General features: G+C 47.8%; 1 protein-coding gene across 1 annotated transcript in view; it reads left to right on the forward strand.

Moving 5' to 3' along the window:
* The window catches only part of LOC137332829 (gamma-aminobutyric acid receptor subunit alpha-3-like), a 581305-nt gene that overhangs the window by 328469 nt on the left and 238224 nt on the right, over nt 1-14612 (forward strand). The window contains exon 3 of the mRNA XM_067996761.1: nt 11495-11616. Coding sequence (XP_067852862.1) covers nt 11495-11616 — 122 coding nt within the window. The remainder of the gene's footprint in view (nt 1-11494; nt 11617-14612) is intronic.

Here is a 14612-nt window from a genome sequence, read left to right on the forward strand (position 1 = left end):
ACCTACCTGTCTTGCTACCTTCAGGGATCTGTGGACATGCACTCCAAGGTCCCTCACTTCCTCTACACCTCTCAGTATCCCCCCATTTATTGTGTATTCCCTTGCCTTGTTTGCCCTCCCCAAATGCATTACCTCAAACATCTCTGGATTGAATTCCATTTGCCACTTTTCTGCCCACCTGACCAGTCCATTGATATCTTCCTACAGTCTACAGCTTTCCTCCTCACTATCAACCACACGGCCAATTTTTGTGTCATCTGCAAACTTCTTAATCAGGCCTCCTATCCTATCCCTGATACATCCCATATTTGGTCCATTACCTCCAACACCAACTCAGCTCTCTGTTCTCGAAGCCCTCATTCATACCATCGACACCTGAGTAGAGACTTTTTTAAATGCGCTCCTCATGACCCACCTGTCTACACTATGTGTTAACCAGAGCTCTGTGAACCCAATCCTCCCCTGAACTACATCCTTCATTCTCTCCAATAGCCCAGCAAATTGGCTTCCAGATCCTCACCTTTTAATCCTTCCAGGACCTGGTCCCATCCTGAACCCCACTATTCACAATCCCCACCTTCCAGGACCTGGTCCCATCCTGAACCCCACTATTCACAATCCCCACCTTCCAGGACCTGGTCCCATCCTGAACCCCACTATTCACAATCCCCACCTTCCAGGACCTGGTCCCATCCTGAACCTCACTATTCACAATCCCCACCTTCCAGGACCTGGTCCCATCCTGAACCTCACTATTCACAATCCCCACCTTCCAGGACCTGGTCCCATTCTGCACTCCACTACTTGTCCTTCATTATCCTCTAGAATTCTCTTTTAAAATATTTCATCTTGGTACCCTCTTCCTGCCTTTAAAAGTCTCCTTAACATGTTAACATGCCTTGAGGTTCCCCAGCCCAGATTCCTCCACTTCCTGCGACCTATCTACTACTCCCACTATTTATTTATATATGTGAGCTGTGCCGTATAGATGGAGGTTATTGTCCAGGGAGCCATATTATAAAAGTGGCCAATGAAGCAGCAAGTGCTGGCTGATAACTGTATGGGGCGCTCTGACAGGTGGTGATCAGTCTATCCTAAAATATGTTGTCAAAACTGTGGCCTTTCATCAGGGTAGCGAGATGTTTCACAACTCCCGGCAGAACTGAGTTGAATCTTCACTCCTCTCTTAGCCCAGTGGTACTTTCTCCCCCCTCTTGTCCTCAAGACACTGCCTCCTGCTCCAGTACTATTCCAAGGGACCTTTGCAATGGCTACTCTTCATACGTGAGTCTAGAAAGTATGTGCTGGGAGGATATTCAACCATAGAAGGAATCACAGACAAGTCTGAGCCTGTCCTTACCCAATGCCCCCGCACACATGCACGCATGCACATGCACACAAACATGCGTGCACATACACACAAACACGTGTGTACACATACTTGCTTTCCAGAACAGCCACTGGACAATGATCTATCTGACTTTTCCTGCTCATGCCCAGGGGAACCTGGACATTTAGACAGTTGCCCCTCGGGGCCCAATCACGTAAAGCTGTTTGGGATTTTTTTTCCCAGCTGCTGGGCAAAAGCCGAGCTGATGAGATCGATCAAGGCGATGATTCGGCCGGCACGGACACGATGGGCCGAATGGCCTCCTTCTGTGCCGTAACTTTCTGTGATTCTATGATTCTATGACGTGACTTGATTCTACACTGAGAGAAGGGGCCATCTGTCGTGCCTCAATTTACTGAATAAGATTGAAGCGGCTGTGTCTTCCTTTATTCAGTAATATCTCTGATGAAGTAGATGAGCACAGTCGTGAAATGGCTGTTCAGAGTCTCAATGGATGGCTGCTCCAGAGTTAACACAAAACAGCTCCTGTCTAAAAATAGATTCACAAACACACAACAAGAGCAGCGAGCAGCTTTCTGCTTGGTTAGGACTTGTTGAAGACTAATCCTGAATTATGCAAGGAGAGAATGTAATGATTGATGGCTGAATTGAATGGAGGAGAATTCTTAGCCCCGTGCAATGGGCCCAGCCACTAGCCCTGGTTATTGGCGCAGGAGGAGTGGGGGTTGGGAGGACAGAGGGTATAGTAAGCACATCGCTCACAGAACACAGCCCCAGCCACAGGAGTCTGCTCACTGGGCACAGCACTGGACGATAGGACATGAGTATCACTGGAAGCCAGTGACGCAGTTGTGATGTCCAGCTGGGTGCGGCGCCTGCGGAGACCGTCAGCAACCTGGACTGTGCAAACAGTGGCAGTGAAGGCACTGTCTACTTCAACTTATAGGAACATCGGAACTGGAGGGGGCCATTGAGCCCCTCAAGCCTGTTCCGCCATTCAATTAGATCATGGCTGATCTGTACCTTAACTCCATTTACCTGCCTTGGTTCTGTATCCCATAATGCCCTTACCCAACAAAAATCTATCATCTCAGAAAAAGAAATTTTCAATTGACCCCCAGTCTCAACAGCTTTTTGGGGGAGAGAGTTCCAGATTCCCACTCCCCTTTGTGTGAAGAAGTGATTCCTGACATCACCCCTGAACGGCCGAGCTCTAATTTTAAGGTTCTGCCCCCTTGTTCTGGACTCTCCCACCAGAGGAAATAGTTTCTCTCTATCTACCCTATCAAATCCTTTAATCACCTTAAACATTTCAATTAGATCACCCCTTAATCTTCCATACTCGAGGGATTACAAGCCCATTCTATACAGCCTGTCATAATTTAACCCTTTTAGCCCCGGTATCATTCTGGTGAATCTGCGCTGCACCCCCTCCAAGGCCAATATATCCTTCCTGAGGTGCGATGCCCAGAACTGAACACAATGGGCTTGATTTTGCATTGGTGGGGGGTTGGCAGTGGGGGGGTGAAGGTCAGCGTGGCAAACCCGCATGAACAAAACTTACTGTTTCCGATGCGATCACAGTGTTCATTGCTGATGATTAATGTCCTCTCCGGCTTTCGCACCTGGCAGCCAGTCTGATTGACAGGCTGGCTGCAGTCAGGAGCTGTAACGTGATGAGGGGGGGAGAGAGAGAGAAAGAGAGAGAGCAAGACGTCATCCAGCGGTGGACCGGGGGGGTGGGTGGGATGATCGAGGTGGGGGAGGGGGAAGATCGGGGGTGAAGAGGGAGACATTGAGGGGGAGAGTGGAAGATCGGGGGAGAGGGGGGAAGATCGGGAGGGAGAGTGGAAGATCGGGGGGGGGTCAGGGGAAGATCGGGAGGAGATGGGGTGGTGAAGACCGAGAGGTTGGAGAGAGAGACATCAGACATCGGAGCATGGCGCAAAGGTTCATTTTGTGTTTTAACTTCCTTCCATGGTGTTTTATGTAATTTATTTAGTTTCTTTTTCCCTGATCCGGCCCTTCACCAAGCAGGAATCAGAAGTGGTGGGAAAGCCGCCCAGGTAAGTTAAAAATCATCATAATCCCTTACTCTGTCACAGGTGAAGTGCCTTAAGGACCTCAATGAGGTACATTTGGCTCTTTAACTGTCATCCCGCCGACTTTAATTGCTAGCGGGACTTCCGTTTTCGGGTTGCCCGCGTGCACACAAGGGGGTCCCTGGGAAACTCGGAAGTCAGCAGGTTGGAGCCGGCTTCTGAACCCGAACGGGATTTCTGCGATTTTTGGAGCCCCCGCACCCCGAACGCACCTGCAATTGCTCCCTGAAATTGAGCCCAATATCTCCAGATGGGGTCTAACCAGATTTTATATAACTGTTACACAACTTCCTCCCCTTTATATTCCAGCCCCATTGAAATAAAGGCCAACATTCCATTAGCCTTTTTAATTATTTTTTGTACCTGTCCACTAGCTTTTAATGATTTCTGTATTTGGACCCCCTAAATCTCTCTGCTCCCCCACAGTTCCGAGCTTCTCACCATTTAGAAAATGCTCTGAGCTATCTTTCTTCGGCCCAAAGTGGATGACCTCACATTTCCCCACATTGAACTCCATCTGCCCCAGTTTTGCCCACTCACTGAATCTATCAATGTCCCTCTGCAACTTTCTGCTCCTATCTACAGTATTTACTGTGCCACCAAACTTACTGTTATCAGCAAACTTGAATATACGACTCTCTATTCCTTCATCCAAGACATTTATAAATGTAGTGAAAAGCTGAGGCCCCGCACAGATCCCTGGGAGACACCACTAGTCACATCCTGCCAATTTGAGTACATACCCATTATCCCTACTCTCTGTCTCCTGCCTCCTAACCAATTCCCTACCCAGTCCCTGTGCCAGATGAACACTGCAGACACACACTGTCAGCATCACAGGAGGCAGTCACCATACTGCCTCTTTGAAAGACAGAAGCTGCGTTTATAGAGCACCCTTCACAACCTCAGGATGACCCAAAGTACTTTACAGCCAATGCAGTACTTTTGAAGTGTAATCACTGTTGTAATGAAGGAAATGTGGCATCCAACTTGCACACAGCAAGATCCCACAAATAGCAATGAGATAAAAATAGAGTCATAGAAATTTATGGCACAAGAAGGAGGCCATTCAGCCCATCGTGTATGTACTGGCCAAAAAAGCCATCCAGCCTAATCCCACTTTCCAGCTCTTGGTCCGTAGCCCTGTAGGTTACGGCTCTTCAGGTGAACATCCAGGTACTTTTTAAATGAGTTGAGGGTTTCTGCCTCTCCCACCCTCTCAGGCAGTGAGTTCCAGACCCCCACCACCCTCTGGGTGAAAACATTTCTCCTCAGCTCCCCTCTAATCCTTCTACCAATCACTTTAAATCTATGCCCCTTCTGCGAAGGGAAATAGATCCTCCCTATCCACTCTATCGAGGCCCCACATAATTTTATACACCTCAATTAAATCTCCCCTCAGCCTCCTCTGTTTCAATGAAAACAACCCCAGCCTATCCGATCTTTCCTCATAGTTAAAATTCTCCAGTCCTGGCAACGTCCTCGTAAATCTCCTCTGTACCCTCTCTAGTGCAATCACATCCTTCCTGTAATGTGGTGACCAGAACTGTACACAGTACTCAAACTGTGACCTAACTAGTGTTTTATACAGTTCTAGCATAACCTCCCTGCTCTTATATTCTATGCCTCGGCTAATAAAGGAAAGTATTCCATATGCCTTCTTAACCACCTTATCTACCTGTCCTGCTACCTTCAGGGATCTGTGGACATGCACTCCAAGGTCCCTCTGTTCCTCTACACCTCTCAGTATCCTTCCATTTATTGTGTATTCCCTTGCCTTGTTTGCCCTCCCCAAATGCATCACCTCACACTTCTCTGGATTGAACTCCATTTGCCACTTTTCTGCCCACCTGACCAATCCATTGATATCTTCCTGCAGTCTACAGCTTTCCTCCTCACTATCAACCACACGGCCAATTTTTGTATCATCTGCAAACTTCTGAATCATGCCCTCTACATTTAAATCTAAATCATTAATATATATCACAAAAAGCAAGGGACCTGGTACTGAGCCATGAGGAACCCCACTGGAAACAGCCTTCCAGTCACAAAAACACCCGTCGACCATTACCCTTTGCTTCCTGCCACTGAGCCAATTTTGGATCCAACTTGCCACATTCCCTTGGATCCCATGGGCTTTTACTTTTCTGACCAGTCTGCCATGTGGGACCTTGTCAAAAGCCTTGCTAAATCCATGTACACCACATCAAACTGTTGATTGAGGGATAAATATTGGACAGATATCAAAGCTACATCCACCTGAGAGGGCAGATGGTCAGTTCAACCTCTTAAACGAAACACAGAATCCCAAAAGTGCAGCGCTCCCTCAGTACCGACCCTCCGACAGTGCGGCGCTCCCTCAATACTGACCCTCTGACAGTGCAGTGCTCCCTCAGTACTGACCCTCCGACAGTGCAGTGCTCCCTCAGTACTGACCCTCCGACAGTGCAGCGCTCCCTCAGTACTGACCCTCCGACAGTGCAGCGCTCCCTCAGTACTGACCCTCCGACAGTGCAGCGCTCCCTCAGTACTGACCCTCCGACAGTGCAGCGCTCCCTCAGTACTGACCCTCCGACAGTGCAGCGCTCCCTCAGTACTGACCCTCCGACAGTGCAGCGCTCCCTCAGTACTGACCCTCCGACAGTGCAGCGCTCCCTCAGTACTGACCCTCCGACAGTGCAGCGCTCCCTCAGTACTGACCCTCCGACAGTGCAGCGCTCCCTCAGTACTGACCCTCTGACAGTGCAGCGCTCCCTCAGTACCACACTGAGAGTGTCAGCCTGGATTTTATGCTCGAGTCTCTGGAGTGGGACTTGAACCTATGATCTTTGAACTTCAAGGCAAGAGTGTGACCACTGAGCCACGGCTGACATTCTGTATGTTTGATGCACTCAGTTTGAAGCAGTGAAAGGTGAGATAGATCTTTGCAGGAGAAGGACAGATGGGCTCTGGCCCCTCGGAGGTTTGTGGCTGATAGCCGTCTCTAGAGCTCCCTGATTCCTGGATGAGAGTAGATACAACAAGACACATGGGTAAACCAAGTGTCTCATTGAGCAGACAACTGATATAAAGCCAATGCTTCACATACTTGGAATGATTGGGGGAGGGGTGGAATTCCTGCAACATTCTGCATGTTATTGCTGTGGATTTCAGACCTCACTATGGGCTTGGATGAGGGGCAGCAGCAAAGGATAGAAGACAGGAGCAGGACAGGCACTGTTGGCAGGGAGACCGGTGTATGAGGGTGTGGGTTGCCAACCCTCCACGATGCCCTGGAGTCTCCAGGAATTGAAGATTAATGGACAGTGCTGCAAGGAAACCATGAGAAAAATCACAGGGGCATTAAAACATATTCTGTGTTTTTTTTCATTTTCTTGAACACTTTCATATATTAGTGATAGTAATAGTAGAAGTGGGGAAAGGGTTGTTTGACTATGCAGAGAGATTAGAGCTTGAAGGTCTTGATTTTTTTTATTCGTTCATGGGATGTGGGCGTCGCTGGCGAGGCCGGCATTTATTGCCCATCCCTAATTGCCCTTGAGAAGGTGGTGGTGAGCCGCCTTCTTGAACCGCTGCAGTCCGTGTGGTGACGGTTCTCCCACAGTGCTGTTAGGGAGGGAGTTCCAGGATTTTGACCCAGCGACGATGAAGGAACGGCGATATATTTCCAAGTCGGGATGGTGTGTGACTTGGAGGGGAACGTGCAGGTGGTGTTGTTCCCATGTACCTGCTGCCCTTGCCCTTCTAGGTGGTGGAGGTCGCGGGTTTGGGAGGTGCTGTCGAAGAAGCCTTGGCGAGTTGCTGCAGTGCATCCTGTGGATGGTGCACACTGCAGCCACAGTGCACCGGTGGTGAAGGGAGTGAATGTTTAGGGTGGTGGATGGGGTGCCAATCAAGCGGGCTGCTTTGTCCTGGATAGTGTCGAGCTTCTTGAGTGTTGTTGGAGCTGCACTCATCCAAGCAAGTGGAGAGTATTCCATCACACTCCTGACTTGTGCCTTGTGGATGATGGAAAGGCTTTGGGGAGTGAGGAGGTGAGTCACTCGCCGCAGAATACCCAGCCTCTGACCTTCTCTTGTAGTCAGGTTATTTATGTGGCTGGTCCAGTTATGTTTCTGACCTTATTATGGAGGGAAGGTCATTGATGAAGCAGCTGACGATGGTTGGGCCGAGGACACTGCCCTGAGGAACTCGTGCAACGATATCCTGGGATTGAGATGATTGGCCACCAACAACCATTCCCAGCTTCCTTTGTGCTAGGTATGACTCCAGCCACTCGAGAGTTTTCCCTCTGATTCCCATTGATTTCAATTTTACTCGGGCTCCTTGATGCCAGACTTGGTCCAATGTTGCCTTGATGTCAAGGGCAGTCACTCTCACCTCACCTCTGGAATTCAGCTCTTTTGTCCATGTTTGGACCAAGGCTGTAATGAGGTCTGGAGCCGAGTGGTCCTGGCGGAACCCAAACTGTGCGTCGGCGAGCAGGTTATTGGTGAGTAAGTGCTGCTTGATAGCACTGTCGACGACACCTTCCATCACTTTGCTGATGATTGAGAGTAGACTGATGGGGCGGTAATTGGCCGGATTGGATTTGTCCTGCTTTTTGTGGACAGGACAAACCTGGGCAATTTTCCACATTGTCGGGTAGATGCCAATGTTGTAGCTGTACTGGAACAGCTTGGCTAGAGGCGCAGCTAGTTCTGGAGCACAAGACTTCAGCACTACAGCCGAGATGTTGTCAGGGCCCATAGCCTTTGCTGTATCCAGTTCACTCAGCCATTTCTTGATATCACAGGGAGTGAATCGAATTGGCTGAAGACTGGCTTCTGTGATGGTGGGGATATCGGGAGGAGGCCGACATGGATCATCCGCTTCAGCCTTGTCTTTTGCACTCACGTGCTGGGCTCTGCCATCATTGAGGATGGGGATGTTTACAGAGCCTCCTCCCATTAGTTGTTTAATTGTCCACAACCATTCACGACTGGATGTGGCAGGACTGCAGAGCTTTGATCTGATCCGTTGGTTGTGGAATCGCTTAGCTCTGTCTATAGCATGTTGCTTCCGCTGTTTAGCATGCATGTAGTCCTGAGTTGTAGCTTCACCAGGTTGGCACTTTATCTTTAGGTACGCCTGCTGCTGCTCCTGGCATGCTCTTCTGCACTCCTCATTGAACCAGGGTTGATCCCCTGGCTTGTTGGTAATGGTAGAGTGAGGAATATGCCGGGCCATGAGTTTACAGATTGTGCTGGAATACAATTCTGCTGCTGCTGATGGCCCACAATGCCTCATGTATGCCCAGTTTTGAGCTGCTAGATCTGTTCCGAATCTATCCCATTTAGCACGGTGGTAGTGCCACACAACACGTTGGATGGTGCCGTCAGTGTGAAGATGGGACTTCATCTCCACAAGGACTGTGCAGTGGTGACTCCGACCAATACGGTCATGGACAGATGCATCTGCTACACATAGATTGGTGAGGACGAGGTCAAGTAGGTTTTTCCCTCTTGTTGGTTCTCTCACCATCTGCCGCAGGCCCGGTCTGGCAGTTATGTCCTTCAGAACTCTGCCAGCTCGGTCAGTAGTGGTGCTACCGAGCCACTCTTGGTAATGCTCAACATGGAGGAGGACTGATTCATCAGCTGATGGAGGGCGGTAGGTGGTAATCAGCAGAAGATTTCCTTGCCCATTTTTGACCTGATACCATGAGATTTCATGGGGTCCGGAGTCAATGTTGAGGACTCCCAGGGCCACTCCCTCCTGACTGTATATCACTGTGCCTTCCAGGAAACAGCCTTGCAGTGCTGACTTCCTGAGCACTTGGGAACCCATGAACCTGTGTTGTGGACATGCACTCCAAGGTCCCTCTGTTCCTCTACACCTCTCAGTATCCTCCCATTTATTGTGTATTCCCTTGCCTTGTTTGCCCTCCCCAAATGAATTTCCTCACACTTCTCTGGATTGAATTCATTTGCCACTTTTCTGCCCACCTGACCAGTCCATTGATATCTTCCTGCAGTCTACACCTTTCCTCCTCACTATCAACCACATGGCCAATTTTTGTAACAGCTGCAAACTTCTTGATCAAGCCCCCCACATTCAAGTCCAAATCATTAATATATACCACAAAAAGTGAGGGACCGAGCACTGAGCCTTGCGGAACCCCACTGGAAACAGCCTTCCAGATGCAAAAACACCCATCAACCCTATTCTTCCTGCCACTGAGCTTTATAAATAGAGCCATAGAGTACAAAAGCAAGGAAGTCGTGATGAACCTTTGTAAAACACTGGTTCAACCACAACTGGAATATTGTGTCCAGTTCTGGGCACCGCACTTTAGTAAGGATGTGAAGGCCTTAGAGAGGGTTCAAAAGAGATTTACTAGAATGATTCCCGGGATGAGGGACTTTAGTTACGTGGATAGACTGGAGAAGCTGGGGTTGTTCTCCTTGGAACAGAGACGGTTGTGAGGAGATTTGATAGAGATATTCAAAATCATGAAGGGTCTAGACAGAGTAGATAGAGAGAAACTGTTCTCATTGGCAGAAGGGTCAAGAACCAGAGGACATAGATTTAAGGTGATTGGCAAAAGAACCAAAGGTGACATGAGAAAAAACTCTTTTTACACAGCGAGTGGAATGCACTGCCCGAGGGGGTGGTGGAGGCAGATTCAATCATGGCCTTCAAAAGGGAACTGGATAAATACTTGAAAGGAAAAAATTTGCAGGGCTACGGGGATAGGGCGGGGGAGTGGGGCTCACTGGATTGCTCTTGCACAGAGCTGGCACGGACTCAATGGGCCAAAAGGCCTCGTTCCGTGCTGTAATCTTTCTATGATTCTATGATTTTAACCAGGCGAGAGAGACTGCTCCCCACTGAGCTACGATTGACTGACACCACGTGTAAACTTCTCCGCAGTCCTAAAAGGGTTAATCTCTGGAAACAGGGACCTAGCAATTCAAACTTTACAAAATGAGTTCATTAAAAGGGATGATAATAAATATTATATAAATAAAATCAGCACTCTTTCCAACTACTTTATAAATTATCGAGCACCCACTTCACCCCTCGTGTTCATACTTTAAAAAAATATGTAAAGCAGAGCATTTGGGCGGCAGCATCCTGAGCAGACAGTAGAACAGCTGGACAATCGAGTGGGCAAAACTAGGGCCCATGGAGTTTCATATGGACAAGTGTGAGGTCATCCATTTTGGAGCTGAGAGAGATCGATCTGATTATTTTCTAAATGGTGAGAAACTAAGAACTGTAGAGGAGGAAAGAGATTTGGGAATCCAAGTACACAAATCATTAAAAACAAGTGGACAGGTACAAACAGCAATCTGATGGAATGTTGGCCTTTATCTCAAGTGGGCTGGACTACAAAGGGGTGGAGATTATGTTATATTTATATAAAGCTCTGGTCAGACCCCATCTGGAGACTGCGTTCAGTTCTGGGCACCGCACCTCAGGAAGGAGATATTGGCCTTAGAGGGGGTGCAGCGCAGATTCACCAGAATGATACCGGGTCTAAAAGGGTTAGATTATGAGGACAGGTTGCACAGACAAGGCCCGTATTCCCCCGAGTGTCGGAGATTGAGGGCTGAGCTAATCGAGGTGTTTAAAATATTAAAAGGATTCGATAGGGTTGATGGAGAGAAACTATTTCCTCTGGTGGAAGAATCAAGAACAAGGGGACACAATCTTAAAATTAGAGCTCGGCCGTTCAGGGGTGAAATCAGGAAGGACTTTTTCACACAAAGGGCAGTGGAAATCTGGAACTCTCTCCCCAAAAAGTCTGTGGATGCTGGGGGACAATTGGAGCTTTCAGTACTGAGATCAATAGATTTTTGTTGGATAAGAGTATTAAGGGATAGGGAGCAAAAGTGGGTAAATGGGATTTGAGATACAGATCGGCCAGGATCTAATTGAATGGCGGAACAGGCTGAAGGGGCTGAATGGCCTGCCCCGTTCCTACGTCACCACTCTCTGTGTAAAATAACTCAAAAAATAGAGAAAAAAACGATTGACTTCTTTTTGATTGTAGATTTTCAAAGAAGCATGCTCGACCAGCACCATCGGATGGGAAGGACAACATCACTATCTTCACCAGGATCCTGGACCGCCTGTTGGATGGGTACGACAACAGGCTTCGGCCTGGGCTTGGAGGTGAGTGTCACCATCACTCCCCTTATCTAAGGAGCCAATCAAAATATATTTCAATCAACATTCAAAATCTGAAGCACTCTCTCACTCTCTGTGATACGAGACATGCAACTGGACAGATTGTTCAGTGCGCTGAAATTTTTAAAATCCAGAGGATGCAAGTTAAAAAAATAAAGTCAAGAATCAGAAGTCAGGCAGAATGTTTTCACCCAGTAGGGAGTCGAATTTCCAGGAAGTCCATTGAAACGGAGAGTAATCATGGACTCGGAAGTAATTAGCTGTGTTTCTGAAAGATATGGGGAGAAGGTGGGTAGATGGGGTTAAGGGCTATTGTGTGCAGGTGGGGTTGAGGGATATAGTGAACATGGAGTTGAGGGATATAGTGAACATGGAGTTGAGGGATATTGTGATCAGGTGGGGTTGATGGATATTGTGAACAGGTGGGGTTGAGGGATATTGTGAACAGGTGGGGTTGAGGGATATTGTGAACAGGTGGGGTTGAGGGATATTGTGAACAGGTGGGGTTGATGGATATTGTGAACAGGTGGGATTGATGGATATTGTGAACAGGTGGGGTTGAGGGATATTGTGAACAGGTGGGGTTGAGGGATATTGTGAACAGGTGGGGTTGAGGGATATTGTGAACAGGTGGGATTGATGGATATTGTGAACAGGTGGGGTTGATGGATATTGTGAACAGGTGGGGTTGATGGATATTGTGATCAGGTGGGGTTGATGGATATTGTGAACAGGTGGGGTTGATGGATATTGTGATCAGGTGGGGTTGATGGATATTGTGAACAGGTGGGGTTGAGGGATATTGTGAACAGGTGGGGTTGATGGATATTGTGAACAGGTGGGGTTGATGGATATTGTGAACAGGTGGGGTTGAGGGATATTGTGAACAGGTGGGGTTGATGGATATTGTGAACAGGTGGGGTTGATGGATATTGTGATCAGGTGGGGTTGATGGATATTGTGAACAGGTGGGGTTGATGGATATTGTGATCAGGTGGGGTTGATGGATATTGTGAACAGGTGGGGTTGAGGGATATTGTGATCAGGTGGGGTTGATGGATATTGTGAACAGGTGGGGTTGAGGGATATTGTGAACAGGTGGGGTTGATGGATATTGTGAACAGGTGGGGTTGATGGATATTGTGATCAGGTGGGGCTGAGGGATATTGTGAACAGGTGGGGTTGATGGATATTGTGAACAGGTGGGGTTGATGGATATTGTGAACAGGTGGGGTTGAGGGATATTGTGAACAGGTGGGGTTGATGGATATTGTGAACAGGTGGGGTTGATGGATATTGTGATCAGGTGGGGTTGAGGGATATTGTGAACAGGTGGGGTTGATGGATATTGTGATCAGGTGGGGTTGAGGGATATTGTGATCAGGTGGGGTTGATGGATATTGTGAACAGGTGGGGTTGAGGGATATTGTGATCAGGTGGGGTTGATGGATATTGTGAACAGGTGGGGTTGAGGGATATTGTGAACAGGTGGGGTTGATGGATATTGTGAACAGGTGGGGTTGATGGATATTGTGATCAGGTGGGGCTGAGGGATATTGTGAACAGGTGGGGTTGAAGATCACGGCAGGATAGGTGGGATTTAGGGCAGTGTTGAGAGTGTGGATATACATATATTTATATATACAACACAGACACAGCAATCTCACCTCACAGTCAGAAGATTGTGGGTTCAAGTCCCACTCCAAAGACTTGAGCCCATAATCTAGGCCGACACTCCCAGTGCAGTACTGAGGGAGTGCTGCACTGTTGGAGGTGCCGTCTTTTGGATGAAACGTTAAACCGAGGCCCCATCTGCCCTCTAAGGTGGATGTAAAAGGTTGCGTATCATGATTTTCCAAAACTCTCTTGATTCAGGAATTGTCCTTTTGGATTGGAAAATTGCAAATGTCACTCCATTATTTAAGCAGGGTGGGAGAGCGAAAACAGGAAATTATTGGTCTATTAGTCTAATGTCAGTTGTGGGGACGTTACTAGAATCTATTATTAGAGTGAGTGACTGAGCACTTGGACAAACATGAACTGATCAGAGAGAGCCAGTGTGGATTTGTAAAGGGTAAGTCATGTCTAATTAGTTGAATTTTTTGAGGTGGTCACGAACAAGGTAGATAAGGGAGTGTCGATGGATCTTCCAGAAGGTATTCAATAAGGTTCCACACAAGAGACTGTTAACAAAAATGAGAACGCATGGAATTGGAGACAATCTATTGACACGAGTAGGGAATTGGTAGGGGACAGAGAGTAGGAACAATAGATATGTTCTCAAATTGTCAGGATGTGACTAGTGGTGCCCCCCAGGGATCTATACGGAGCCTCAGCTTTTCACTACATTTATCAATGACTTGGATGAAGGAATAGAGAGCTGTATATCTAAGTTTGCTGATGACACTGTTAGGTGGCACGGTAAATAGTGTAGATGGGAGCAGAAAGTTGCAAAGGGATATTGATAGATTCAGTGAGTGGGCAAAACTGTGGAAGATGGAGTTTAACGTAGGAAAATGTGAGGTCATCCACTTTGGGCCTAAGAAAGATAGATCAGAGCATTTTCTAAATGGTGAGAAGCTCGGAACTGTGGAGGAGCCGAGAGATTCAGGGGCCCAAGTACAGAAATCATTGAAAGCTAGTGGACAGGTACAAAAAATAATTTAAAAGACTAATGGAATGTTGGCCTTTATCTCGAGAGAGTTGGAATACAAAGGGGAGGAAGTGATGCTTGAGTTGTACAGAGCTCTGGTCAGACCTCACCTGGAGGCCCACAGGCTTCTGACACTCAAATTCAATTTGTGTTTCTAAATTTTATGACCCATTAGGGAACAATTTTTCGGGGTCTTTTTTTCATTGCCCCCCCATCCTTTCCCGATGGTACTGGCTTGTGCTGGGTCCTAATTGTCCTGCGGTACTTCAGCCAACTCAATATCCTCAGGTCTGAATCCACTCAGCGAGTGGGTCATTTTTACCTTTGT

The sequence above is a fragment of the Heptranchias perlo genome, chromosome 15 (assembly GCF_035084215.1).
Source record: "Heptranchias perlo isolate sHepPer1 chromosome 15, sHepPer1.hap1, whole genome shotgun sequence".
NCBI classification, from domain to species: Eukaryota; Metazoa; Chordata; class Chondrichthyes; order Hexanchiformes; family Hexanchidae; genus Heptranchias; species Heptranchias perlo.